Raw genomic sequence first — 27982 nt, 5'->3', positions numbered from 1 at the left:
CAGCTGTGGTCCAGGAGCACCTACCAGCTGGGAGACACACAGACTGGAGCCTTACAGTGGTGCCTTTTATGAAACAAAGGTACCCATGGGATCATCAGCCTATTCACCTTTGGTAAGAGAAAATCACTGCTGGGGCAGAAGAATCTTTTTGGTGGTCTTGGTTGAGATTGATCAAAAGCAAATGCTTGAGGAATTTTGATCCTTAAATGTCAAATGCCTTTACAGTAGGCAGATATATTAGTAAAAGCAGCAGGTAGATGGTCCTGGTGAGATGGATATATCCCATCATGAAGAGGAGAAATGGGAGACATGCTAGGGTCTCCTTCCATAGTGAATCTGAGCAGAAACTGAAAATTACTGGCTGCTGGGTTTCATCACTGGCCCTCTTTTGGCTTTTTGTCTCCAGGATCGGTTCATCCGCGCAAATCCGCACAGGAAGATTGGAATCAGGAGGAGGAATCATCTAAGGCCATGCAGTGCTGAAAATGAGGTACTGTATGGAACGCAGCTTCTGGATTGCAAGGAGAGAGCTGCAGGGCATAAAGGATAGTGCATGGCCCTGATGATACCTGCAGTTCTTCTGTCAGCTTTCCGGTCTCTCCCAAGCTTAACTGTTTTGTGAGAGGTGACATTTATTAACAGATAGTTAAGTGAATATTTGCTTCTTCTGGGAGTGTGCTGTTTAGAGTCCAAAGCATTCACTGTGACTTAGGGGTTGGGAAGACAATGAACTTGTGGTTTAAATGCTAGGCAAGGAACTGGGAGAGCTAGATTTTAGTCTTGGTTTACTGTGGTATGATTATATGATGGCAGTCATACCTAATAACACCCGAGGCTTAGTCCTTAAATTGTTTTTCCTTTACTTTATGGAGGCAGATTAGCAAATAAAATGGCTTACTCCCGTGTCTGACACTTTTCTGAACACTGATTTTTATGAAGATGAATTGGTTTTGGAAAGTACTGAATATGGTGCATTCTAGATATGTTACAAATTATTCTGTCCTATGACTAATGGTTAGTCAAAAATATATTTAATAACTTGAAAAATGAAAATAGTATGATATGTTTTTCTGACCCTGAGTTTTATCCTTCTGTTCCTTAGCTGTATACAGTAGAAAAGAATGAAGCTAACTCTTTCTTAGATCTAGGAGAGCAGTCAATTCACTAACTGCTAGCATTATGGAATAATAATTGGGTTTATGTCAGTATAGTTGCTTAGTATTTAAGCCATCTCATGAATAAGTTTTCTCCAAACTCATGGATATGGATGGTACTAAAGCTGAGGAAGAAATATTAATCTTCTGTATTTGGATGAAATGTTGAGCTTTCAGCAATTTGGATCATGTACTTCTTTCATCCTCCGTCTCCAGAAACACTGCTGCCCAAAATTATGCTGAGGTGGATGGGCTTCTTTCAGACCTTGTAGTTTTGTTCAAATGACACTTTCTGAGAGAAAATTGTTGAGAATTGTTCCAGAAGGCTGTAAATAAGATTTGGCTTGGTGGCTTATTGCTTTCTAGATATTTAGTCTGCTTCTGTCAGGATGGGGAGTATCAAAATAAAGAGGTACACAAAGAGGTCCTAAGCAGGCAGTTTCTCAGAAATCATGATTCTTTGGGTATTTAAGTGCTGCTTTTAATTTAATTAATGGAGCTGTTGCTTCTGCATGTAGTATTTTACTCTTGACGTTCTTCAACACTGTCTTGTTTTCCCAGTAACCGAGTGTAGGGTTCTGTAGCTGTGATAGGGATTGGAGAGAGAACAGAAAAAATGGAGAGAGTTGTGGAGCCTTCAAGAACCTTCTTCCCCTGTAGAACCCTACACTACAGGTTGTCAATATTGCTATGCCTCAGAGCTTCTCCTTGGTAGATCAATCAGGTCAGCCTAAGTTTGTCCTGATGAAGCCAAGACATTCTGAATTGTCTGTTTGCGCTTTTGTGCCTTTTTTTTTGGGTGTATGTTCATTTACATGCAATTATAGCTTTTTGTTGCTTATTTGTGTTTAATTACATTCTCTAACACACTGTCAATTTTACCTTGTATTCTCATCTTTCCATTTTCTTACACTGTTTAGAGCTTTAGTGATTCCCACTTTCTACAGTTCTGGTTCTTTATAAACCCCCTGGTTAATACTTGTGTATCAGTTCTGCTTGTTGTATTAATGAGGTTTCATTTTGATTAAAGTAGACCCTAGCTGTGAATGACAGGCTATCTCTACTCAATGTCAAATCACAAGAAAGTATTTCTTCTCAGAAAATGTCTTAAATAGTTAAAATCAAATTCACTGCAATATAATGATAGATTGGCCTTTTTGGTGTTGAAGGATAAACAATGTTATTTCTATCTGAGTTAATTGCTAATAATGGAGGTATCTTTCTCATTGTTCTGCAGCCAGAAGTGCCTCAGTTGTGCTGGCTTTCTGTAAAAATTATCGGCATGAGAAATCTCCGCAAAGCAGATCTGGGTAAGTATCACTGATGACACATTTATAGCTTAGCAAGAAAATTACTCTCACCTGATTTTAATGCTCTTGTACACCTGTTGCTTGGAGTAATATTTCAGGGGGGGTTGGGTGAAGAAGTTGTATTTATTTTCATTTAAATTCAAAATAATTTAGAAAACACTTAAAATCAGAAAGGAAATAGACTAGAAATACTGTGTTGAAGAAGTTGTCCTTCCCTTATCAGCTGCTCTGTGATATTTCCCTTTCTCCTAACTCTTCAGTGCCCGTTTTTCCAGGTTGCCCAGTTCCCTTTTGGAAGGAACATCTTTGTGAAAGATACAGGAGAAATCAAACCAGTTGCTTTGGATGTTGCTGTATTTGTGTTCTTCACTGTTCTGTTCGTGTTGGATGACTTTAGCATTACAAATAGATGAAAATCTTCCAAACTAAAATTTCCATTTAATTTTGAAACGTGCCACTTGAAGAAGTGAAGTTGTACATGAATTTTTTTAGGAAGTGGCAAGTATTTCAAAATAGGAGTTAAAAAAATCACAAGAGCCAGAGTACTTAGTTCAGCACTGTTGAAATAAAATACTTTGGCTCTTGTTATCATATAGAATTAGTGGTTTAAAATTGACTTTTTTGAAACTGATATCTAAATAGAAAAGTTAAATAACTCTAAACCCAGAATAGGTTTTTTTGGGTCTAATGAAACATCTAGGTCTCCAAGAGGTTAATCTTTTCTTTCCCTGACTGGGCAAATCAAATAATAACAAAGTACTGCTGTAGTAACTGTGCAACTTGTTGTTAACACAGGGAGCCAAACTGATTGTTATGTCAAGCTGTGGCTGCCAACAGCTTCATGTCAGGAAGCCCAGACAAGAACTGTACACAACTGCAGAAACCCTGTCTGGAATGAAACTTTCCACTTCATGATACAGAGTGAAGTAAAGGTGGGATCTGTGACAGTGAGCAAGTGCTTTCTAAAGGGGGCATCTTCACCTGCTGTGGGCAAACTCTTTTTGAAAGGCTTGAGCCTTACATGGATAACCTGACTGAAAGAAGTAGTTTAAGCTCATAAGGTTGTGGAATATCTGGAATAATGTTGAATGCTTCTTTGTGTCCCAGAACAGTTGTAAAAGACTGTTAAAGTGTTTATAGAGTTAGCAGAAATAGGTAAACAGAGTGAAAGTGATGCAAAGTCCAAACTGGATCAGTTTCTCATAGTTTACTAGAGCTGCATCTTCTCATGGTAACCTGAGCCCTGAGGAACTGTTAAGGGATCTAATCCTATTGAGAGATTGGTAGTGCTTTAACTTTCATTTTAAAGGGCTAAGAATTTTCCCTTTATTATTACTTTCTGACAAAATGCCAAGATTTCTCAAGGCAGTGATTTTGAATCCACAAACGATCTGAAGAACAGTGTGTGTAACCTCTGCTCTGTCTGGTGCATGTTACCATCATATATGTCCCTTATATTTCCTCTTCTTTTGGAGCTCTTTTTGGTTACCAAATCTGATGATTTACCTCTCTAGGGTTAGTCCCTGACTCTGCTCTCTGGGCTGTGAGCTGAGCTCTGTGCTATCACAGGAGTCTGTCCACATGGACATGAGGGCTGAATGCTGGCTCTTGCTTGGACCTTCCTTTTGGGCTCAGTAGTCCCAGAACATGTGATTTACATCCTTCTCTGCCTCTTTGCTCAGAACATCCTGGAGCTGACAGTCTGTGATGAGGACACTTTTACACCAGATGACCATCTTATGACTGTTCGCTTTGATGTGGCTAAAATCCAACCTGGAGAAAAAGTTCACCTGAATTTTGAGTTGAATCCAGAGGTGAGGGGCTAGGGAAAATAATACTCTTGATTAGAATTTTGTCTCAAGTTGCTACCTCTATTGAACGTTAAATTGGTTCTCACACACAAAGACTTTGTTTAAGAGGATGTTACTAAAAAAGGTTGAATGCTTGGATTTTAGGAGAGGGGTCACAAACACCCCCTGTTGTGACTGGAATAAGATGCAAAATACTTTTAGTATTCCTATTTTTTTGATTTTTTATTTTTTTTTAAATTTCAAAACTATATTTTGAAAAATCAGTGAGAAAAAGAGTCAAAAATGAAGAAGCTGCTGGTTAGGAGTTCTCATTTCTGTTGTAGGAGATTGACAGAGCAGGGGTGGGAACAAACCTGTCCTTGTTTCCAGGCAGTTGCTCTTACCCTTTGGCCAGTAGCTCACTAGGGCTATCTCCTCTCAGCTTCACTGGGGATTTTGGCCAGTTCTTTCAGATAATGTGCTCTCTAAATAAGGCATTTAATTCTTGTGATAATCTCTTTGGGTTTTTTTCCTCCTCCACTAAACAACTTCAAGAAAAAAATCTCAGCAAGTCTACTTATGCTCCTTTGCTACAAATTTATTTTAGAGGGGCTGAGCCAGCACAGGAGAGGTAGGCCTTCATGAATGAGAATATCATCAGTATTTTATTTTTTTTTCTTAGTGAGTGAAGATTTGATACACATTTGCTGCATGTGTATCAAAATTACAGTGTTTAGTTGTATAAACAACCAAAATAAAGATACAGAGTATCTTATGAAACACTAAGTGGACGAAGTTGCTGAGAGGAGAGGTGGAGAAATCACACTCATCTTCAAAGAGAGCCAAATATGTACTCAGATTTCCTTCTGCACAATGTAACACCTTCTCTGGAGGGTGTAGTTCAGGGCTTTTTCAACTGTTTTTTCAACTTTTTCAACAACTTCAGGGCTTTTTCACACTTTGCCAAGAGTTTCAGTTTACGGTTCCCAGGAATTGGTATGCTCCATTTATTTCTAAACCACTGTGTCAGTCAGGCTCTTTGGAAAACACTCTTGCCTGTTTTTTATGTTACTATTGCTTTGAAGAGGTTTATTAACTACTCTTTTAGAAGACCAATCCTTACTGAGGACTGCTTATTAAACCTGTTCCAGCTGGCTACAGCCTTCCTCAGAAAATCCCTCATGTGACTGAGATAATGCCAGGTGTGATTCAAGCCCTGAATTTGCTCTGAGGCATGTGCAGAGCTGTCGTAGCCCATGAGCAAGGTGGAAGTGGTGGGGGTCAGACCAGGTGAGCTGTCTCAGGAACATCCTGGTCAAGCTGTCCTTCTTCAGTTTGTGATGAATCAGGCCCCCATGAGGCATCACAGATCATGGTCTCTATACGGATTTTCAGAAGACTTTGGGTTATTTTATTTTTTTGAAAGTGTCTTAGTAATGCAACAGGCTGGGCAATCTTAATAACAGGCTGTAGTGCTGCTTCTGCCCATAATGACTTCTTTAATCTACCAAGGTATCTCAGAAGGAGGGCTGAAGAGGTCAGATGGGTGATGTCAGAGCAGCAGGGTTGCTTTGCTGTGCCTCATGCTCTCTGTGACCTAACAAGTATTTCCATTGCTATGCTCTGGATTTTTCACCCACAAATATGTGAGTGGGACTTACTAGAAATGTAACTTGTGTGAGTGTAAAACAGCATAAGAAGGGTAGGAACATAAGGCAAGCAGAATTGGGCAGATGGTATGAGCCAGGTTCTTCTGAACCTTGTTTCTGCTGTTCTTTGGACAAAGTTGTAACAGAGGATCAGTTAGTTTGGATCATACAGTCTGGGCATAATTAAATATTTGGTACAGTCTGTCTTGCATCTGTGTAAGGTGACTGCTTTCTAAAATCTGTGCACCAGCCTTCTATTACAACTTTGCAACCACTGTAATTCTCATGAAATAGAGACTTTGGAGGAAATTAGCAAGCATAGCTACCTGCTCCTGCATTACATGCCCCAGATGCAGCTATCAGAGAAGCCATCAGAGACGTTTCATTTACTGATGTGAACTAGTAAATACAAAATTGTTCTGCACCTTTACTCTAAAGATGATTTTCCCATGGCAGCTGCATTATCAGATTTGGCATGTTTTTCACAGTCAATTCACAATGTTAAAATATGATGTGCAGCTCGACAGAAGGGATATTTGTCAATAAATGTTAGCTATTCTGAATATAAATTAAAAAATGCTACTATCGCTTGCCAGAAAGAGATTTATATCACTGTTAACAAGTGTTTTCCTCCCTATGGGTGATCCAGAAGATCTCTCTGATATACTTTTTTTTAGTCTGGTATTTCCTGGATTGGCTGTATCCCATAGCAAGTGGCTGGAGTAGTTCAGTTATTCAGTCTCTTTTATAAAGTTGGTGTGCTATTGCGCTATTGCTGCTTCATTCTTGTATTTTTCCTGTCTCTTTTCCTCTTGATTTGTCTCCCCTCATCTCTTTCCCTGATTCCCCTTTACAAGCTTCAGTCTTCTCTCTTCTTCCCTTCCCCTGGCAGATTTTATTTTTCAAGCTGGTCCCTTCTCCCAGCCTTTTTTAATGTTTAATGACTTTATTCTGTGAATTCTTTTGTTTTAACCAAGGCATACTCCGTACCTTTTACTGCACTAAGTCCATTCATTCTTAATTATGTTTTCCTACATCATTCACCTGCCATTCTTATCTTTCTCAGCATTGATTGACCCATGTCTTATCCTACTAATTAATTAATAATAGGACCCTTGCTCCCTATTCAATGATACTTAATATTTTCTTTCTTGTGATGGTACAGCTGGTTTGTAAACAGTAGAGCAGTGGAGGGATGAAATCAGAGTGTTGCCACAGAAATCTCTATCTGTTTATATTATGATGTACAGGGTGTGGGAAGGGAAAAAGAGTTATAAATAAATTGTCAGAGTCATATCAGAGGAAAATATTTCTTCATTCATAAATTTTAAAAAAGTCCTATTTTCAGAATCAGGAAGAACTAGAAGTGGAATTTCTACTGGATAACATGTAAGTAAATTTCTACTGGAAAATATGTAAGTAAAACATAAATGTTGTAGAGTTTGTCACCAGAAAACTGCATTTTAGAGAGTAGTAATGCAGCACTGGGGACACGGCTCCATGTACCTGAGCTCACACACCTCATCTCAGCATCTTCCCCATTATTGCTTTTCTGTCCTAAATTTGAGTGACAGTCTCACTTACTCTTTATAGCTGAGAATGAATGTTTATTTTCTGATTCAGCCTAAGGAGAGATGATACTCCTCAGCAGAGATAAGAAGGAAGGAGCATCCTTGGGAAAGTATGGGATGTGATCTGGCAGAGGCTGCAAGATAGAGGGGAAGGACAGAAGTGCTGATGTTACTTGCCAGATGGAAAAACTGAGCTCAGAGAACTGTGCTTTTGAAAGTTTATTGCTTAAATACACACTTTTATTTAAATCTTTTCGGTTTTGCTTTTCAGACCAGGTGTATTTGAGAAGATCATTACTAATGGTGTACTAGTGGTAATATTTTTTTTTTTGTTTGCTAATCTTATGGTGGGGCAGAATTGAAGGATGCGGTTGGAAGATTGGGAGAAAAATTTCTTGTGTTAACTGTTGGGGACTGAATGGTATTTATATGGAATGACAGATCTCCAGTTATTTTGGCTTCCTTAACCACAGTACTGCTCGCAAGATTTATACAAGATACTCAGTTTCTACAAATTATTCACATTCACAGACCATCATGGCCAAGCCTTGTGTTTCTACAGGACCCCTAGAACCTCATGAGAATCCAGAACTGTTTCTGTGACCAGTGGTTTTATTGCTTCTCTCTTCCAGTCTCGTGAAGTTTCCTGTTTGGAAGTACATGTGAATGAAACAAAAAAGAAGAGCTCTTACAAAAGTGAGGTTGCTGATTTAAATTGTTGCTGCTTTTTCTGCTATGGGAAATGTAGCTGAATCAAGATAAGCATTTGGTTTGTTTTAGTCTCTGTTTGCATCAGGGCTTCTTGGGTATTTCCTGAATTACCTACTTGCTAATAGTGAGAGTCCTCAGAAGAAGACATGACTCTGTAGCTTAAGAGAAACTGTGGAGGTGGCTGGGAGATCTGGAAACAGCACTGTGGTGTGGATGGAACTGAAATACCTTTACATCTGTTTTCTGGTGAAAACAGAAATTAAAAGAAGGGTGACACAACTCTCAGGAGGAGAAAGACTTCAGTGAAAGCTCAGGGGATGTAAATGCTACCAGAGGCATCCACAAGTGTAACACATGCTCTCTGTCACTTGGCAGGGTGTCACAAATGGTTTAGGTCACTTAATCATTGGCAGAGGTATCAGCAAGTGTAGGTTTAATATAAGTTTGTAAAAATGTGACAAAGTTTGATGGCAAAGTTTGCTCTACTACTAAATGTGTGAAACATGCAAAGAAAATTCAGATTACAATAAATCTAGAATGATTTATGTAGAGACCAGGGATGCAAAAGGATAAAGAGGGAAAAGGAAAGGGTGCGAGGAGTGAAGATCCTCACAGAGTTGTGAGTTTCAGAGTGGGCCCTCTTGCCAAACTTAGCTTCAGACTTGATCCTTTGTCTAAAGGATTCAGCAGTACTCAATCATCCCATAATTTAGCATTTACAAAGCAATTCAATGGGATTTACAATAAGTAGAACAATAAATAACTTAATTATGAATGTAGGATGGTAACATGCATACTACACCTGCTATGGGGTATTCAAATCAATTCACACACATTTTCACACAAACAATAATGTACAAAGTGCCTGCTAAAAATTCCCCTCGAGGCTGGTGATATACTCAGAACAGATGCCTTTGCATTTCTCAGTCGGTGGAGGGTTGGGCCTCGAGGAGTCAGGGATGACAGCCCAGACTCTGCCATCAGCTCTTGGCATCTGTTGTCTGAGTATTGCAGACTTGAGATTTGGTCAGTTCTGAGCCCCTGCAGTCCAGGGAAACTCAAGGGCCAGGTGCTGCACACTAGTCACAGTGGAAGGAAAACATTGTGGTCCAAATTAACTTTAGCTTAGCCTGCATCACTAAGGCTGAAATGTCACTTGGGGCACTTTTATTTGCTAATTTCAGGACTAGGCACAATTAACATCTCCCTGTGGTTTGCTTCTTGTTCTTAGGGAGAGATTTCACCTTCACAATGAAAGGATCCTATGAAGAAACCCAGGATATTTCCATAGGTACTCACTCCAGACCAGGAAGCAGTGAAACCACCAAGTTCCACTACATCAAGCACAGTCAACCCAGACTGCTCATGACTCTGCCAAAGGAGCATTTTTTCTGTTGTGTATGTTTTGCTAACGGATGGTGATAACACCTAACCTAAATTTTGGGAGAAGAATCATGAGTTAACCCTTTTCTGGTATTTCTGTGTCTAGAGTCTATAAATAATATTCTTCTTATAATTTTTTTTCCCCCTCTTTAAATCAGCCTGGCTCAGGTAGAAGGGAAATGGATGTAAGTAGTCCCCTGGCTGTGCCTCTCCATTCTCTGGACTTGGGAAAGAAAGTGACAGTGATGAGAGTGAGTATCCTCTGATAGTATTTGGAATTCTTTCAACAAGGTAAACTGTATATATGTGATATCTGGTCATGTAATTTTGTTACTAAAAATGCATAAGCGAGTTATTTGTATGCTTAGCTCTGCATACACTTAGAAATATAACTATGATTTGTAGGGAAAATAGGATATTCAGAATTTCTGGTTGCTTTAAAAGTAGTTTAAAAGATTGTGTGCTGAATGCTTAAGAGGAGGCCAACAATTTATCATTATACTATATATGTGAATAATTGCTAATACTGTAAAACCTACTTCTACAAAATTACAATTCTATTTAAAATTTATGGTGCTTTCATTATTGATTTTCAGGGGGAATCTTATGAAGTGTCTGTGAATGAGGAAAATAGGTAAATCTTTTATTGCTTTTGAATGATTACTTAGGTCACCTCCTCTTCTTTCATAATATCATTGTTAGATGATAGGAAGCTACATCTTAAAGTAGCTCATTTCAAAACAGGAAATAAAGATGGCTGAAATATGGGGAATGGTTAATAAAATGCTTTAAAGCTTTTAAAGCTTTTAAATTGGTTGGTAAGAATTTAGAATAGGATAGGTGGTAGTTAGTTATGGGGTATAAACCAGCACAATATTTTTCCTAATGCCGATGCTTTGTAACCTAAACATCCCTCTATCTTGTAACCTTTATCTATAATACGTACATATTCATGTATACCAGATTTCTAACGTGTCTAACACCTTTATGCATTTCCAAGACCTCTACAGGTCATTTTTCAATGAAACACATGGACAATAATTTATTTATTGACTGGGCTTGCTGAGATTTTCTGAAGGGCAACATTACCCCCTGTTGATAAGTTAGCTCCATTGCAAGCCTTAGTCACAGGAGAAGGTAAAGCAGAGGGTTTTATTGAATAATATCCAGAGCAGAGACAGAGAAGTTTTTGTGTTGTTTTTTTTTTTTTTCCCCTGGAAAAAACCTTTGTAACTGGAACCCTGTGAAAATAAAGGTTATAAAATGAATCCTGTACATGATATTTATGAAAATGTACAGAAGGGATCAATTTAAGAGACACCTTTTGACTCAGAGCACAAATTCTTTGTAGAGATAAGCCTAACTCGGTATTAGGGCTCTTTTAACTAAAGTGTATTAAGTTTAAATAACTACTTAGGCCCCCTTTGTGCTTCAGAAAGCACATGCACAGCAGGAGAATGTGAAGAGGTGTCCAACTACCAGAGTTCAATGTGATATAACTTGATTTTATTTATTTGACTTCCTTATGATTGCGTGAAATTCTTCAGGACATAATTCTGGTCTAAAATCTCCACAGGAAGGCACAAATATAGCACATAGGATATCCATATACCTGCTTTAATTTATGTAGGGGGACTTTCATATACATGGAAGTATAATTTCTTTAAACTGGTTTATTGTTGTTGGTTTTGCTGAGTGTCTCCAACTGAAATGGCTGCAGGTAATCCCTTGTGCTGTTCGTGTGTTGTAGTTGCAAGGATTTGGATTTGCGGCTGGGGTTTGGTCTCTGTGTGGAGGAGCAGAATTTCATCCACAAAAGGAAGAAGGTGGTTGCTGCTGCCCTGAAAAATCTTCTTCATCTAGATGAAGACCTGCAGGAGGATGAGGTATGTGGGACAGCATCTTGGGAACTCAAAGTAATGACCCACTTTGAGAGAAGTGGATGTGATGTGCTTGCATGACTACTCATGCAGCTCTTCCACATATTCTACACTAAATAGTATGGGCCAGACTGTCACTTGCACCTAAGACCATATCCAAATTTTTGGCACAGAGGATGAAAGAGGAACTTTTAGGAGGCAAGTTATAGCTCCTTTATTCTCTGCTAACCTCTGTCCTCCCTCAGGGGCAGCCAAAGGCTGTATTTGCTGACATGCTGGTGTCTAAAACCAAACCTGGTGAAAATTGATTGCTTAAACTGAGACCATTTCTCCTCTTTGGCACCTCTTCTCTGCTGCCACAAGGTTCACAGGGAAGGCTGCAACTCTCCCATAGCACACTAGTACAGTAGCATCTGTCCTGTGTGTTTTTTGGTGTTACCTCTTGCTTGCTTCTCTCCTGGGGATCCCTGAACTCAGAGGGAGCTGCTCTGTTACTGGAAGACAATGATCTCTTATAGGGCTGTGGTCCTTGGGGCAAGAGTCTGGGACAATGTGCCTGTGGGGTATTTCCTCCACTGCTCTGCTCAGTTCCCAGCACACCAGCACACCCAACCCTTTATGATGTGTGCAGGACAGCATTTTTCAACCAAGTCAAAGTGCTCATGAACTTAAGTAACAGGTAGAATAGGACTTCTTGTAATTAAATGAGAATAAAAGGAAATTTGAACCAAATTAATGACCACCCCCCCCCAAACCCACAAGTAGATGGTAAAATACAGTGAAGACAAGATTAAAGGTAATGGCATCGTATGTTCCTAAAACTGAATGTCTGTTGTATCAGTTTTTACCATACAGAAAAGTGAGGAAGGATAACAGGATTGATGCATTCCTGAGGAAAGTAAAACTAAATTACATATAGCACTGATATCAGGGAAGGTAGAGGTAATCTGGGTTGGAAAGAGGGTGTTAGAATAAACCTATAAAGCTGGGCACTATCTGCCTGGAGAATAGCATATGTTGTATTTATACTTAGAAGAAGAATAAATTATGCAGGCAGGTTTTGTGCTGCTTTTCTGACCTTAGCTATACCGAGAGCTTTAAAAGGTGTTTTGAGGGAAAGAGCTGAGGAAAAATTAAATACACTGAGAAAATCTGAAAATATATTTCCCCACACCAACTCTACTTATAGCTTCTGGCTTTCCAAAGCATCACTGACCAGGAAAATGCTTTCAGCGTATGCTAAATTCCACCAAAGTTTACACAGCTCAAATTCACACCTAGGCACTGCCCTGAAGAAGAGGGTGAATTTATCAAAACCAGGTGTTGCTGTTACTTTTTTTTTCTGCATGGCCATCATTCCTGTATTTCCTCTGGTGATGAGTGACTCTGTGCCTGTCTCTGTGTGTTGAGCAGGTGCCCGTGGTGGCAGTGGTGACGGCAGCAGGGGGAGTGAGATCCATGACAGCAATGTTTGGCAGCCTCCTGGCTCTCCAGGAGCTGGGTGTTTTGGACTGTGTGTCATATATCAGTGGTTTATCTGCCACAACATGGTAAGGAGAGCTGGGATTGTACTTATGTTTTTGTTAGCAGTGATAACCTGGTGAACAATTTTGCCTTGCTGATGAATTTACTCAGCTTGATGTGGGCACTTTGCTTCCTTTTGGACTTGTTTCATGGGATCACTCAGTACTGCCCTCCTACAAGAAACAAATCTAATGAGAATGACAGTATTTCTGTAACTGCACTGAAGTGTTTACAGAAGCAAAAGAAAAGAGCACAAGCCAGGATGGTTTGCCTGTAACTTGTTATCTTGTTGCATGCAACTCTTCAAAAGTCCTTTTGTAATATTTGTCTGGCTCAACTCTTACTTGTCTCCAGAAAGCAGACTTTTAAAGAATAGCCCTGAGAAACGCTCAAGAGTGTCAGTCATGCACTCACTGGTGACTGCCTTGCACAAACTAGGAGGGGTTGAGGGTATTTAAAACATTTTGCCTCTGAAGGGCTGCTCTAAAAGTATGTGAGACAGAATTAGAACAAGTGGGGTGGGGATGAGAGGGGATGACTGGAATCTGCTTGAGCCCTGGGTACAGGCAGCTCTAGGCTGCCCTTATGTGTGCCAGGAGCCTGAGGTGCCCACCTGCTGCACACCCAAGGAGGGCTCTCACACTTGCCAGGGCAATAGTCACTGCTAAACTCCAGCTTAACATTTCACAGACGGTCTGACCCATCTGAGGGAACTGGCCTCAGACAGAAGAGGTGGCTTGGACAATCAAAGGGTAATTCTAGCAAAAGCTCGAGTTAAGTTATAAGTGTTGCTTTATTACTCTTTTGATTCTGAAATACAAACAAGCCAGGATGATTTTAAATGTATTTGTGCAGGGAAAAAAAAGAAATCATTACACAGTCTAAACTCTGCCTCAGCTTTGAAATGCTCTTCCAAGTAAAAGTTGGAGGGCAAGAACCTCGTGTAGCCTAAAACAAAACGCTTATGTGTGTTAGAGGCTAATGAATTGTCATGTGCCCTGTGATGAACCTCAGTACCTTTCTTTTATCCAGGACCATGTCAAAGTTATATGAAGATGCAAATTGGTCTCAAAAGGATCTCAGAGGGCCAGTTGGTGATATCAGGAAACATGTGACCAAGAGCAAGCTGCACTGTTTCTCTTTGGATCATATGAAATACTATGAAAATGAGCTTTGTGAGAGAAAGCAAGAGGGGCACAAGGTGTCCTTTACAGATTTATGGGGACTCTTCATTGATTGTATGCTACATCATCAGGTATTTTATATTCTTTCTCTCCCTCTTATTTCACAGGATTTCTAACTTCCCATGTCTAAGGTTGTTGATTCAGTTAGAGAAAAGGCTCTGAAAACACCTGAAGGACTTAATATTTGGCTTTTTAGAATAAAAGTAATGAAGTAACCCTAAAGTGTGAGCATCTAGAAGAGGTGTCAGAGCATGCAAAAATTCAAGATGTTAAGGAAACTGATTTTCCATCTTTAAGTTTGGGGTTCAGGTCAGGTGATAATTCTAGTAACGCCCAGAGGAGACAAGGCTGTGACAGAGCTAAGTTCAGGCATAGCAATGTATATCCATAAGCAGTATGGAAGGAAATGGGTCCAGGTTGACTAAATATCTTTCTTTCCTTAAAGCAAGTCATATCCCAGTGACTGTACAGACATATTTCTTGCATTTTTGCCCTGTCCCCCTTGCCAAAGCTCCCATAAGCACAATGTCTTGGTGAAAGCTCATGGCAGAAAACTCATGCACACACTTGTGTGGCCAAACAGCTAAAGTACACAGAACAAAACCTGCTGAGGTTTAGCAGATACTTCACTGATAGTTCCTGCTTAGATATTGTAGTAAGTCCATGCATCATGTTCATCTTTTTACAATTACTTTTGCTCTTTGTAAACAGGGAAGTACTCACAAACTCTCCGATCAACAACTAGCAGTCAATCAGGGGCAGAATCCACTCCCCATATACCTGTCCCTCAATGTCAAGGATGACTTTAGCACTTTGGATTTTAAAGGTATAGATTATCATACATCGTCTTATAACTCTGAAGAGTTTCCTTTTAAGGCTGATTGAATGCCAAAACTTTTTCCTGTAAGTCCAAGCCAAAAAATCTTTTAAATAATTTCTTTTCCTCTGTCTTCTGTGGAAGGGGGATACCTGTGCTGTAGACACTGCTCAGTGGGGGCATGGAGATGCTTTTTGCTGGCAGCCTTGAGAGCCACAACTGCTGCTCTTTTCTCTCTCATCCCCACCTACCCCGCACAGCCCCTTTCAGCTGCTGGGTCTTCTGCTGAGGCAGCATAGTCCAAGAGAGCTGTGAAGAGTGGGGAGGAGGGCAAGGCAGGGAGGAGAAAGGAGAGGTGGAGAGGGGTGAGAGCAGGAGTCAGATCCCAGCAGCCAGAGAAGGATCTGAGGAGGGGCAGGGCTCTGTGCTCCGGTCAGTGATCCTGATCACTCTTCCCATAGCATTTCCAGCACAAATGAAGCAGGAGATCCTGCAACTGGACCTGGTTATCTGCTCCTAGGCACAGTTGCAGTCCCAGTGCACCCAGCCAAGGTTTCTGTGTGGGGAGGGGATTTGGTCAGAGTTTTTTATCCTCAAGGCAGTGATTATGAGAGTCTCTAGAATGAATGGTAGCTGGTGTCATTGCTGACTCAGAGGAACCCAAAATGCCACACTGTGTGCAGGGCCTTAGCAATCAGTGGACTTTCAGCCCCAGGTTTTGCTTCTTAGAAATGGACCTGAAAACCAGGCTGAATGGATTTTGGAAGAGGAAATGATTTTAGATTTTGCATTCATGTATGTTGAAGGGCACCTTTTTGTTTCAAATCATGGTGGTTTGAACTGTCTGTCACCACCATGGCGAAGCTGTAGGCCTTGTTCTTCCAGCTTCTGAATCTCTAAGCTGATTTTTACATGTGGTTGCAATAAATCTGCTGCCTTATTTGCAGAGTGGGTGGAGTTCACACCTTACGAGGTGGGTCTCCTGAAATATGGGGCCTTTGTTCGCTCCGAGGATTTTGGTAGTGAGTTCTTCATGGGTCGCCGGATGAAGAAGATCCCAGAATCCCACATCTGCTTCTTGGAAGGTAATTACTATCTTAAGAAAACATCACCTTAAGAGCTGGCTACACAGAGGTGGTCTGCAAGTTGCAGTATTAGTACACCAGAGAATGTATCTGATACGATTTCAATCTCAAATGAACCAGCCAAATGTGATAAAAGAGGAAACCAATTTTTGAGGCAAATGTGACTAATTTGCTTGCAGAATGACCTAAACAGAACTCATGCATGCCCACACACAAACTGATCATCTGAAGTATTTAAACTCACAGCCTGACTTTTATAGACATCCAAGTTTCGAAAATGGCCTGGTCATAAGCCAGACATTGTGTGGAATGGCGTGGCATTTGATAGTTAAAGGAAAATTCATAGTATTTCATAACTAGAACAGAGAGTGGATTCAGGTGTGTTGCCATAGCTGTGCTCTAAATATTCAAACTAATATTAAGTATGGAGCCTTTTTTTTTTTTTTTTTTTAACTTTCAAGGCACATGGAGCAATATATTTTCCCAGAGTTTTATGGATGCTGTCTACCTCTCGGGTCATTCAGAACACTTCTGGCACAGATGGACTCGAGACACTGAGCATGACATTGGTTAGTTCTTCAGATTACTTTTCTCTTGCATCTGCGTTTTCTTCACACCTCTCTGAAATGTGAAACCTGACATTTAGTAAAGGGTTTGTTTTTGTGTCCTATTTCTGGCTTATGGGACACCAAGTCCTTGAGAATGAAGGAAAAGCAGGAGACCAACAGTTGTCCTGCAAAACAGGAAAAAACCTTGTCCTGCTCACTGTGCAACATCCCTGGGGAACTTTGTTAGTCATGAGAGGGTTACCAAAGCCCTTTGGGGAGGGAGAGGCCAGACAGGGAAGAAAAAGGTGATGATGTGACACTGAAACCCACTGCCCAGAACACCCTGCACGTCCACGTGTGCACCCAGTCACAGAAGGGGCTGGGAGCCAGGGTGGTTTGGTTGTTATTATCATCAGAGAAACACTCTGACCAAATGCAGACACATACCCTCTTCTTGTTCTTCCTGCAGAGAGCCATCCTGCTCTGCCCAAGAAGCCTCATGAACAGACAACCTGCTTATCCATCCCCAAAGGTTACCTTTCCAAAACTCTTCGAGAAATGATGACTGGGCGGCCAGTGGTTTCAACTTACCACAATTTCCTCAAGGGTTTGCAGCTACATAACAGATACTTGGAGAATGAGAGCTTTTGCATGTGGAAAGGTAATTGGAAATTGTTTTAGTTATATCTTTGAAGGAGATTTGAGGGCTGATACTTGCTGAGGAAAAATATTTGATAAGTTTTATCATAAAGGTAAATTTTGATTAATATTATTTGATTAACATGTTTGTGGAATGGGTTTTGCCAAGCCCTAGATGATTTATTCCTGGTCATGTTCCTGTCTTGGAGGAAGCACAGCATGTTTGCTTGAATTCTCATCTTCCTAGGAAAAGCCATCAAACAGTGACTTGAAGCTTCTAAGGAATTTAAATAGCCACAAATTTACACATTTTGAGAAAGAAGAGTAATTTATCACTTTGGATGAAGCTGAGTCTTAGAACTGCTCCATCTTGCTGATCTCAGAGTTGAGCAATTTATTTAGTAAAATAAATACTTAAATGGTGTCAAAGACAAATGTGTAGCTGTGGGCTTTGTGTCAAAGATGAATATGCATCAATTGTATTTTCTTTCTCCTCTTTTATGCTAATTTGGAAAAAAGAGAGTTGAGCCTGCTGTAAATAATGATAATAATAATAATAATAGAAGTTTTGGCCTTTCAGACACAGTGCTGGATTCTTCTCCCAACCAGCTGAATGAAATGAGTGACTACCTCAAGCTGATAGATACAGCTTTCTTCATCAACACCAGCTGCCCACCCGTTCTGAGGCCAGAGAGAAAAGTGGATGTCATTCTTCACTTAAATTACAGCGGAGGATCACAGACTCTGGTGATGTTTTGAAGCAGTGATTCTTTATCTGTATGACTCCAGCAGCTGAATTACCACCACAGCTTTTTGTCTCTCTCTCTTTTTTCTTCCAGAAAATAGTCTGGTTTTTATTAAATGAAATGATCATATCAGTGGTACTATTCACAACTCTGACCATAATGTCGCTGCATTTATTAGGGCTTTTTTCAGTGTCTTTCTGGGACAAGCATATGAACACAGACATACAGAAGATATCCTATTCAATGTTGTCTTGGTAATAAGTTCCTCAATAGTTAAATGACTTCTACAATGCAATTAATATACAATACATAATTTTGATTTTTTTATAATGAAAAGTTTTGCTTTTACATTTGACTCTTGGTGTCATGAGTTTTAGTCAGGGTTTTATTTTCTGCAAATGAAGAAACCTTGACAGGCTTATATGATTCAAATTAATGCAATTTATTTGTAAGAGGACATAAAGACATAGTTAGATACACTGAATACAAATATTTAAGAACCTGTGATCTGAGAAGAGAACATGAGAACATATAATCAAAGTTTCCCTATCCAAATCCTCTACTGTGCTCACTAAATCACAGAAATTGACCTGAATGTCATATACATTTCAGTAAATAGTAACCCTGCTTTAAAAATATAGAGTGTTAGCAAATCAACCAAATTTCTGTTACCCAGGATACATTAAAATTAAAATGATACATTTGTTCCAGTGCATGGTTAGCATTATTTATAAACATATGAATCAATCTCAGATTGCCTATTGCAGCAAAATATTATGTGGTTTTGTGGTCTTACTTCAAGCTCTCTTTGTGTTGCCATCTCTCCTCTCTGTTGAGCCAGCCACTGGACCTATTCTCAGAGTACTGTTTGGAGCATGGGATCCCATTCCCCAGCACAGAGCTGAGCCAGGAAGACCGGGAGCACCTGAAGGAGTGTTATGTGTTTGAGGACAGCTTAGAGGCACCAGTCTTGGCCTATTTTCCATTGGTGTGTGATACCTTCCAAAAATACAAGGCACCGAGTACGTTGACAGCAGTAATCATTTTTTGAGATTGTCTCATCCAGTTGATCTATTGAACTTGTTCCTATTCCAAAACAAGGCACTGGCAAGCTTCCTAGTTGGCTAAGTTATTATAGTCTCAGTCCAGCTGTGATGCATACAGTATTGGGCAGCTTATCAAGGATTGGAATGAAGAGGTTTAAAAATAAAAACATGAGAAGCTGTACCTTGAGGGAAACCCCCTCTGGCACCTGAAACAGGTCATGTAACTTTGATAATAAAGAAGAGGATACAGCTAGTAAGTTATATCCACTGGTAGCTTATGCTGTCACCTCACAGTCTCATGAAGAGATATAATGTTTACTTGGTTAACAAAGTTGGAATTCTCCTATTACTTTTTTTACATTAAAAAATTGAGAATAAAAAGTGCTGAAAACATTTAATGAAGCAAAGGCTTTGCCAGGGTAACAAGCTGCCTTGATACCTATAATTTTTGAAAAGTTGCCAGATTGTTTCCTTTAGTTCAGCAATAGAAGAAATGTTTGTTTCACTAGAAAAAAAAACAAACCTACTTGGCAAATTCAGTTTCAGTTTACAAATACATGTATCCACCCCAATTTTATTATTTCTAATTTTCCATGATCCAGGAAACTTTCCTCAATACCTTTGCTGTGCTTGGCTCTGGTTTCAGATGTGGAGCGCAGTCCTGCAGAGATGGAGCAGGGAAGAGTGGATGTGTCCAACTGTGCTGCTCCCTATGGCACTGGCCTGCTGACATACACTGAAGACAATTTCAACAAGCTGCTTAACCTGTGCAGCTACAACATCCTGAATAACAAACACTTAATTCTCCAGGCTCTGCGAACTGCAGTGCAGCGAAAGAAGCAACTTAAAAACTATTCATCACCTAATTCGAGTAAACACACTTAAAGTGTATTTAGGAAAAAAAAAAATCATCAGAAGGAGAGACACAAATGTTTTGGTACTGGACTAATAAATATTCACCTGCTGCAAGCTCACAGGTGCTTGTGATGGCAACAGAATTTGTGATACCAACTCCTTTGACTTCTGCAACAGTGAGATGGCTGGTGTGTAGCTGCTGCTACAGTTTTATTCCCACTGCTATCCAAATAACAGGGTACTTGTCTTAGAAAAATGGTTTCTTAAGAAAGTATATTTCTAAGAAACTGGTCTTTCTTAGAACTTTCTGATTGTTGTATGGAAAAATATACATGCCCTGTTGGGGCATGGCAGAGTAATAACTACTGTTCAAATACTAAGTAGCCATGCATAATCTTATTAAAAATAAGAACTTTGAAGTTGAAATCATTTAAGTTTGGGGGTTTTATTAAGTTCTAGGGACTCAGCTCAGCTAGCGAGTTGTTCTGGAAAAAATTACCCTTGCTTTTGATACCTTGCTTTTGATGCTTTTGAAATCCAATATTGAGTGAACAATGAGCTTTGTGAATAACCTTTGAGGAAAATTGAAAGCAAAGCTGTCACTTCAACTGTGGAAAATAAAAAATGGAAGGAAACTCTGCTTTCAAGGGTGCAGGTAACTGGAATGATAACTCAGGAGATAACATTATAACATTGTTACCTCTAAGCCAGTCCTTTTCTGTGCATCAGTTCATTTAACAGGAGATATCCCCACCAGTGTCTGTCAAGATTTGCTGCAATATCAATCAAACCAGTAAGTCTCCCTTCATAAGAGGAAACTGTTGGCAGTAACCTTCGTGTGTCCTTTTCATAGATCTAAAGCAGTCGAGTCCAACAACTTTCCTTTTCCTCAGTTACTGATAGATCTTTCTGTTTCACTGGCCCTCTTATGCAGAAAGCCAGTTTTTCATCTTTTTTCTTGCCCTTGGTTAGGATAATTTGATGTTATGTGTCACTAGTAAGACTGCAATAGTTTTCAGTGAGTAAAGAAGAAAAGGAAGTGTCACTGTGACAGCTCAGTTATGCTCATGAATATATTTTTAAACAATAATGAAATGGAGGCTTAAAAATGTGATTATTTTCTTTTGCAAAGTATCTCTTCAGTATTTTTAAGATTTTCAAGTTTCATTACTAGAGCTCCAGGAAGAATGAATATAAGCAGTTCACCATGTGCCTGTGTATTCCACCCACTGGGTTTTGGTGGTTGCAACACTTGGCGCTGGGCCTTCAGCTTTACTCACCCAAGGTGTGGTGATGATGTGTGCTTTTGGCCGCTGATCTGGAAAATTAGGATGGCTTAGAATGAGCTGAGGAAAGGGAGTCTGTTTTCAGAAGTCTGGGCCAATTTAGAAAGCCACTAAAAATCTTAGGCTGCCTAAATAGTCTAGCTTAGCAGCTCAGTATTTTGACTTAAGTCAGACAGATGCTGGTGCTTGTGTTGGGATCTGGCTCCAAGAACCTAACACTGCATGAGACTAATGTTTTAGCTGGAAGAGCCAAGCTTAATGGTCTTGCCTTAGTGGCTTGTGAGTTTTCTTCAAAATGGACTGATTTTATTTCTTGTTTGGGGAAGGAAAGGCTGCTTCTGTTAAAGACCATCTATGATGTTCACATTACAGAGATAATTCAGAATCTTGCCTGTGATGTGATGGTGAAAGGCAGCATAAAAGGACAGGAGAAGAGATGTTTGTTTGAGTGGCTTGCCAGCTATTAATCAAAAAATAACAGAGACATTCATTATTACTGGTGGTATTTTTTAAGGATGGATCTGAGTCTTAGGCTCAGTGACATATCAGCTGGATTTTTCAAAATGATTCAGCATTGATGCAATTGTTCTATTTATGACCCAGGTAGATCAGCAGCAATTTTTTTTCTTTTGGTAAACACCTGTTTGTGACCTGTGTCACACAAGCTCTGCTGAATGTAATGTCATGATCCTGAAAACAATTAGCTGTGAATCTTTGCAGTCTCTATTAGGGCTCAAACATCTCTTAGGCTGACTGTAGATGAAGTTACCCCCTTAATTAGCTGGCAATATGAGGTGGCTTTTTGATATTCTGAGAATTGGTTCAGATTGAAATTGGCTCTAGATTTCCCTGTAAAGGTCCTGGCTATGCGTCTTGCCTAATTATTGGACAATTAGCTGACACAGGCTGGTGCTGGTATTCTTCATACCTGTGGTCTGTTGGGGTTAGGGCAGTGAAATAGCTGCTTCACAAGTGCCTGAAGTGTTGAATGAACCTGGAAAGGTCAGGCAACCTCTGAGTGCTCCTGCAAAGGTAAAGAGAGGTGCTGTTGGATGCTCAGATCTACAGAGCACAGGGAGGGGCAGAGACAAAGGTTTTGAGCTACTGATTTTTGAGATGAGGATTGCATTTGAAATTCTGTTGCAACAAATCTGAAGGCAGGGTTGCATATATTAACAGATGGGTGAACACTTTAGCGATGATTTTTGAATGGAAAAGCAGCCCAATTACTTCATGTGAATGAGTAGGAGGAGCGAGATTTTATCTCTCCAAAACATATCAAGGGCATGTGGAGTTGTTTTAATGCAGTTTCTCAATAGTCTTTTGAAAGCACAACCCCTCCTTCATATATGTCATAATCAGAATAGTGTCTCAAGCAAAAATGTAATCCGCCACCAAGCATGATCTCTCTCTCCAATGAATAAAAGAATATTATAGAGTTTTGAAAAACAGGTGTTTTGAAGGTGTGGTACATGGAAACATGAAAATAAAATGCCAACATAATAACCATATTAATGTGAATGTTATATACATATATATATGGGGGGGAATATTTTGTTTGGTTTTGGGTTTTGGTGTTTCTGGTTTTTATTCCAAAGAGTTCCTTAAAATTAACCTCAGGCCAAAAATTATGAAGTCAAAGTTAAGTTTTTCAGAGTCTAAAGTCCAACATCTTGGGATAGGAAAGTGATGCTTGTCATCCATGGTACACCTTGTCTTTGGAGATTATTGAGTTCAAGTCTTTGTGTAACTAGAGTTGGACTTTAGCTGCTTGCTCTTCTTTGACTGGCAGGATGAGGTCTTAGTAGATTTTGTAGCTTGTAGAAGCCTTATACAAAAAGAAGGAAAACAAAGTGAAAGCTCAGGGAAAATCCCAAGCTACAGATCTGACACTACATTTGTTAAATTGCTTAATTTGTTAATATTGAGTAATTATTTTCTAATGTGACATCTGGCTATCATTTTTTAACACTGCTAGCATTGCTTTGAATGTTTACCCTTCTTGTTATGTTCAGGGTGTATAAATGATGACTGCTCCCATTGTCATCCCAAGGATGGTACAAGGATACTTGCAGTAAAATGAAGTCCCCCATTAGTCATATATTTCTGTAGTCCTGGATTATCAGAAGGTGACAAAGTGGCACATAAGGCAATTGTGGAGTATTGAAAGCAGCTGTTATTCCTCCCTGTGACCTATTGCAGTCAGATATACAATCATCAATTATACAATTAAGGGGAAACTAGCGTTTGCAGCTGGCCAGTTTAGATCAGAATGATATATTTTCTCCACCTTGCCTTAATTAATACATAGATGCGAAATCATGTGCATGTAAATGTGCACTTGACAGTGCATGATAGCAGAGGAAAATGACGTCTTCCTTTTTATTCTCCTTGTTACTGTTCAGAGCTTTAAAGAGACTGTTGAGTGTTCTGTCATCAGTTACACAGTCTCTCTAATCTTCAAAAATCCAAGTAAGAGTGTAAGTAGGATGTATGTAAATGATGATCTCTGGCAATTTAAAATTATTAATGTGGAAATGTGATTGCTAAAAAGAGGCAATATATGGCTCTTTAGACTTTGGGTAAATTTAGATATGAATTTGTTTAATGCATGCTTAATGATTGTCTTTGAAATTGTCTTTGAATTGTGGAAGATCTAATGAAAAATGCAAAAACCTCAACATAGTACATGACCTTGGAAGTTGTAATATTTTTGAAATTATGATCCTAGGGACATTTCTACTTCTAAAAGTCCAGTGGGACAAACTGCAAATTCATGATTTTTTATTTTAAGCAAGTGGTGTAATAGACATGAGTGAATAAGCCATCAAGTTTTTCAGTGCTGACAAGGACTTACTGTCAGAGGTGTTGTGAACATTCAGTGCTTAGTTCTATCAGGTATTCACCGCATGAATGAGAAACTCTTGAGATTGCCTGCCATAAATTTGCCAGGTCTTTAAAACATAGTGTATGCCAAAGCCTTCTTGTGTGATGTGGACAGGTAGGGGTTAAAGGAGAAAATGCCAGCTAAAAACCTGATGGTTGTTATGAGCAGGAGAGGGAGAAATATTTAGGAACATGTTTTGGGAATGGCAATGGTGACATTGTTTTGAGATGAGAAAAACAGTCTGAAACATCAGGAAATCATTTAGTGGGTAAGATGCACTGACTCTGGAATAATTTTATAAATTGTGAAGTGCTGTCTCATGTATGGATCTTAAAAACAGTATGGGTAAGAGAATGCAGTGTCAGGGAGTCTTGTTTGGCTGTGAAACAGCTGGGATGATAGAAATGTGTATAGGTGTATATATCTGCTGGGACAACTTGGGCAAAGTGAGCTGGATATCCTACCCTCTTTCCTTTGATAGAAGAAGTTTTGCAGATGTTTTTAAAGAAAATTATTTCCTACTTTAAATTTTAATACTGGAATATTTCCAGGGAACATTCTTTCAGAAGCTGGAAAGAACTAGTTGTGTGAGAAGGCAAGCAAGTGATTCTCAGCTGTGACTGCTTCACCAGGGTTTGTTCCTAAGGATTTAACACAGATATAAAGAGAGAAGTTACAAGGAGATATTTTGTCTTTGGGGTAGAGATGCACATGTTCATTGGAAATATCTTTTGGTTTAAGGAGCATTTCAGAAGCTGTAGATTCATGTTTATGAGCCATTTTCCTTTGATTCTGAGAAGACAGTGTAAAGTGTGCCTATGAAGCAAGCAGCTAGCCATTAAATACTTCAGATGGAAACCACCAGAGAGTACCACTGCGTATTTTGAATAAGATCTTCTGAAGAGGCATCACATATGTTTATCACCAGACATAAACATAGAAGGAAGCCACTTGTATCTGAAAAGAGGATTTTACTCCAGTGACGTTCCTTGGACACCTCCTCTCTTCCTCTGTGCAGAATTATTTTGATACCAGCCTCCATAGCACAGGGGAGTGCACTAAGGTGGCATCTGCTGCAGTTTACAAGGTTGCTTTCTTTGCCTGCATCAAGTGAATTTGTATTGAACACCAATACAAGTAAGATTGGTTTAAAATAATCATTTCAGTTTCATGATGCAAGACTGGGTACCTGCTGCCTCCTATCATCTGTCAGAGAGGGCAGAAAGAGTCTGGTAGAGCCAGAGTCTGCTCTTGCATGCTCCAAAATCTACCAGCCTGCACATGCATGCTAGTTTAGGACTACCCTGATAGACTTTACAAGGCAGTGAGTCACTGTACACCGGGGTGTAGAGCAGTCAGGCAGGGTTTTGTGCCCTGGAGTTTCTCACAGTGTGTCTGCTGGACTTACTGTGAGAGCTAGCACACACAGACCTCTTTGAAGTAAGCTCTGAGGGTGGGTGAACTGCTGTGCTCCCCAGGGCCCTGCAGGAGAGCACAACTCTCTCTCCTGCCTCACCCTTCCACTCCCAAGTTTCACCTGCTGCTAATAGCTCCTCCCTTCCCTCTTGTTTGATTTAATATCAAACTGCAAGATTTCTGAACATGGATTAACATTTTTTTCGGTATATACAATAAATATCCAGACAAAGAACATTCAGCATGTGTTGAAGTTGCTAAATGCAGCACAGAGATGCTCAAAGTAACTTTGGGGGTGCTGCAGTCATCCAGTTGTGGCATCACAATTGAGTTACCTTGCTGAACTGCAGGACTTACCTGCCTGATCTGTGCTGCTATGGGAAGACTGCTACAGGTGTTTGAATTTATCATTTGGAGAGAAGCTGCTGACATCTCTACTACCTTACAGCATGATGGTGGCAGTGTAGAGATACTCCGAGAGCTGTGATTTAATTAGTCAGAAGCACTTTGCTTGGGGGTTAGAGCTGTTGCATAAATACAAAATTTTTCTTTACTAGTATTTCAAGAGAGCAATACCTGGACAGAAAGGGGCTTCAGCACCCTCCCTGAACATCACAGTGGGTAGAAAAGGAATTGCTCTTCATTCTGCTGACTCAGTTGAGGTGCTCTTATAGGCTGCAGGAAGCAGGGAGGTGACTGTCTAATGACTGGAAATAATCAGGGGGTGGGGCAGGAGAGCCTCATCATAAAATCCCTATTCCTCCACCCCTAACCTGCATGAGGAGCTCCTGCCAGCTGTACAACTTAGTAACCTTTAACACTGGACTTACATGCAACTGGGTCTGCAATGGGATCAAATTTAAGCACAAGTGAGGTAAGCAAAACAAGGTGATAGCAAGTGTAAAGTGGGTAAAATTGCCTGGTGTTCCAGTGAAGTTGATCACTGAAGAGAACAAGTGGTTTGTGTTGTATGGGCAATCAAGGGAAATCGTGTTTGCTGTTCCTCAGATCTTGTTGCAAGGATGGCTTTCCTAGTCTAGGCTTTTGCAGAACCTCATGGCACACTTGTCTTTTCGAGCCACATTTTAGGGCTAGAAATATTGCTTACTGTGCTTCTGCTTTCCTGTAAAAAAGATGAAATAAGCTGGAAGAGAGTTGTGATGGTGGTCGGTAAAGCGCTTAATGATGCAGCTAAAAGCATAGCTCTAAATGTATCCTTGAATGTGAGATGTTTTGACGTGTCAGCCTAAAGTAAGCATTTAACATGTAGCTTAGTTTTCTTAACTTTGCCTTGTGTTGTTTTTCCTAGACTTTTACGAGCACCTCAGCACCAGCGGTGAGAACGGTAGGTAGCAATTAGCTAGCCCTTCATTAAATACTGTCCAGTGCTGAATGTAGATCACCAGAAAATATTTTAGGAATTCAATGGCTCGGGGGAAAACTGTGTTGCAAAGTTTGCTGAGTGTTGAAAAGCTGAGCTGCGGCTTCAGCTCTGTAGATGGAGTATTGCCATGGCTTTCCATAAGCTTTAAGTAGTCTGGCTGCTGTTGGTGTCTGATGCTTATGTGTTGTGCTTTATCTGGGCTGGTTTGTACTTCAACTATATCAAATTTTTAATCACTCCCTTCTTGTGTGTTTGGATTTCTTTGGATGAAATATTCCCATATTCTTACAGTTTATTCCTTTATAAGAAGAGCTTTTATATGGGTCTTCCTAGTGTTCTGGTATTCCTTGTAGCCTTTCTTTGCAGTGTGATGGTCTATCCTAGAGCTTGCAATTCTCTGTGCAGCACAGCATTCACAGGTAAAACGGTGGAATAAATGTGGTGAATTCAGTCTCCTGACAAGCTTGATCTTATCAGCCCAGGAAGAGTGGGAGTAGTGCCCAAACTTCTCTGAAGGCTAAAAAAGAGCAAAAGGTGTTTTGTAAAGGCTGAATTGAGGACGAATTCTTTGCACAGGCAAATTAAAAATGGCTGGGCAATTAGCAGACATTTATGTTAAGAGGTATTAGCATAAAGGAAAATGTATCAGATAAGCTCCTATGAGCCAGTGAATGGGAGCAAAGGCATTGACAGCAGGATGAGGCTGTCCTCTGGCATTTGCAGTGGGTTTGGGGCTGCCAGTATCAGTTGAAACTCTTTGGAGATCTGTCTGCAAGATGGGCTTTTGCCCCTCCTTCAGTGATGTGGGCACTCCCCAGCTTTGCATCCAGATAGGGAAACCAGACTGATACAGAGAATCTTTTAAATGGTGGTAAATTCTGTTTGCCTTGTGGAGGTTTGCTGTTATTGATAGTATCTGATGCCTGGTTGTGCCTGAGAGTCACGTATATTCTCTGTTCTAAGTGAAATGCTGTGGTAAAGACTTTGCAGAATTTCTTCAAAAACTGGCTTCTAAAATGATGTAGGTCTCTGTAGATACAGCCCTAAGAGGTGTGCTAGAATAATAAAAATTCGTATTTTGAGTTCTAGCCTGTGTTTTGAAGACCAATCTGATTTT

The 27982-nt window shown here is 39.9% G+C and overlaps 3 protein-coding genes across 3 annotated transcripts in view; all 3 read left to right on the top strand.

Moving 5' to 3' along the window:
* Positions 1–450, top strand: part of PLA2G4F (phospholipase A2 group IVF) — a 36439-nt gene extending 35989 nt beyond the window's left edge. The window contains exon 21 of the mRNA XM_054634777.2: positions 407–450. The gene's annotated coding sequence lies outside the window, so the exon portion shown is untranslated. The remainder of the gene's footprint in view (positions 1–406) is intronic.
* Positions 86–20117, top strand: LOC129121443 (cytosolic phospholipase A2 epsilon-like). The gene is made up of 21 exons (XM_077180558.1): positions 86–112; positions 407–490; positions 2392–2464; positions 3260–3396; positions 4147–4278; positions 7252–7292; positions 7746–7788; positions 8107–8170; positions 9417–9583; positions 9727–9819; positions 10165–10202; positions 11319–11454; positions 12862–12998; positions 14005–14227; positions 14868–14982; positions 15921–16058; positions 16520–16627; positions 17076–17267; positions 17826–17992; positions 18833–19013; positions 19684–20117. The coding sequence occupies exons 1-21, from the start codon at positions 86–88 to the stop codon at positions 19920–19922; spliced, it is 2535 nt and encodes an 844-aa protein (XP_077036673.1). The 3' UTR covers positions 19923–20117.
* Positions 20118–26247: 6130 nt separating this feature from the next.
* Positions 26248–27982, top strand: part of LOC129121444 (cytosolic phospholipase A2 epsilon-like) — a 32797-nt gene continuing 31062 nt past the window's right edge. The window contains exons 1-2 of the mRNA XM_054634702.2: positions 26248–26355; positions 26791–26826. Of these exons, the coding sequence (XP_054490677.1) occupies positions 26329–26355; positions 26791–26826 (63 nt within the window). The 5' untranslated portion in view covers positions 26248–26328. The remainder of the gene's footprint in view (positions 26356–26790; positions 26827–27982) is intronic.

Source organism: Agelaius phoeniceus, chromosome 6, assembly GCF_051311805.1.
Source record: "Agelaius phoeniceus isolate bAgePho1 chromosome 6, bAgePho1.hap1, whole genome shotgun sequence".
Classification (NCBI taxonomy): Eukaryota; Metazoa; Chordata; class Aves; order Passeriformes; family Icteridae; genus Agelaius; species Agelaius phoeniceus.
The sequence above is the reverse complement of the archived record's forward strand: the minus strand, read 5'-3'. Positions and strand labels throughout refer to the sequence as shown.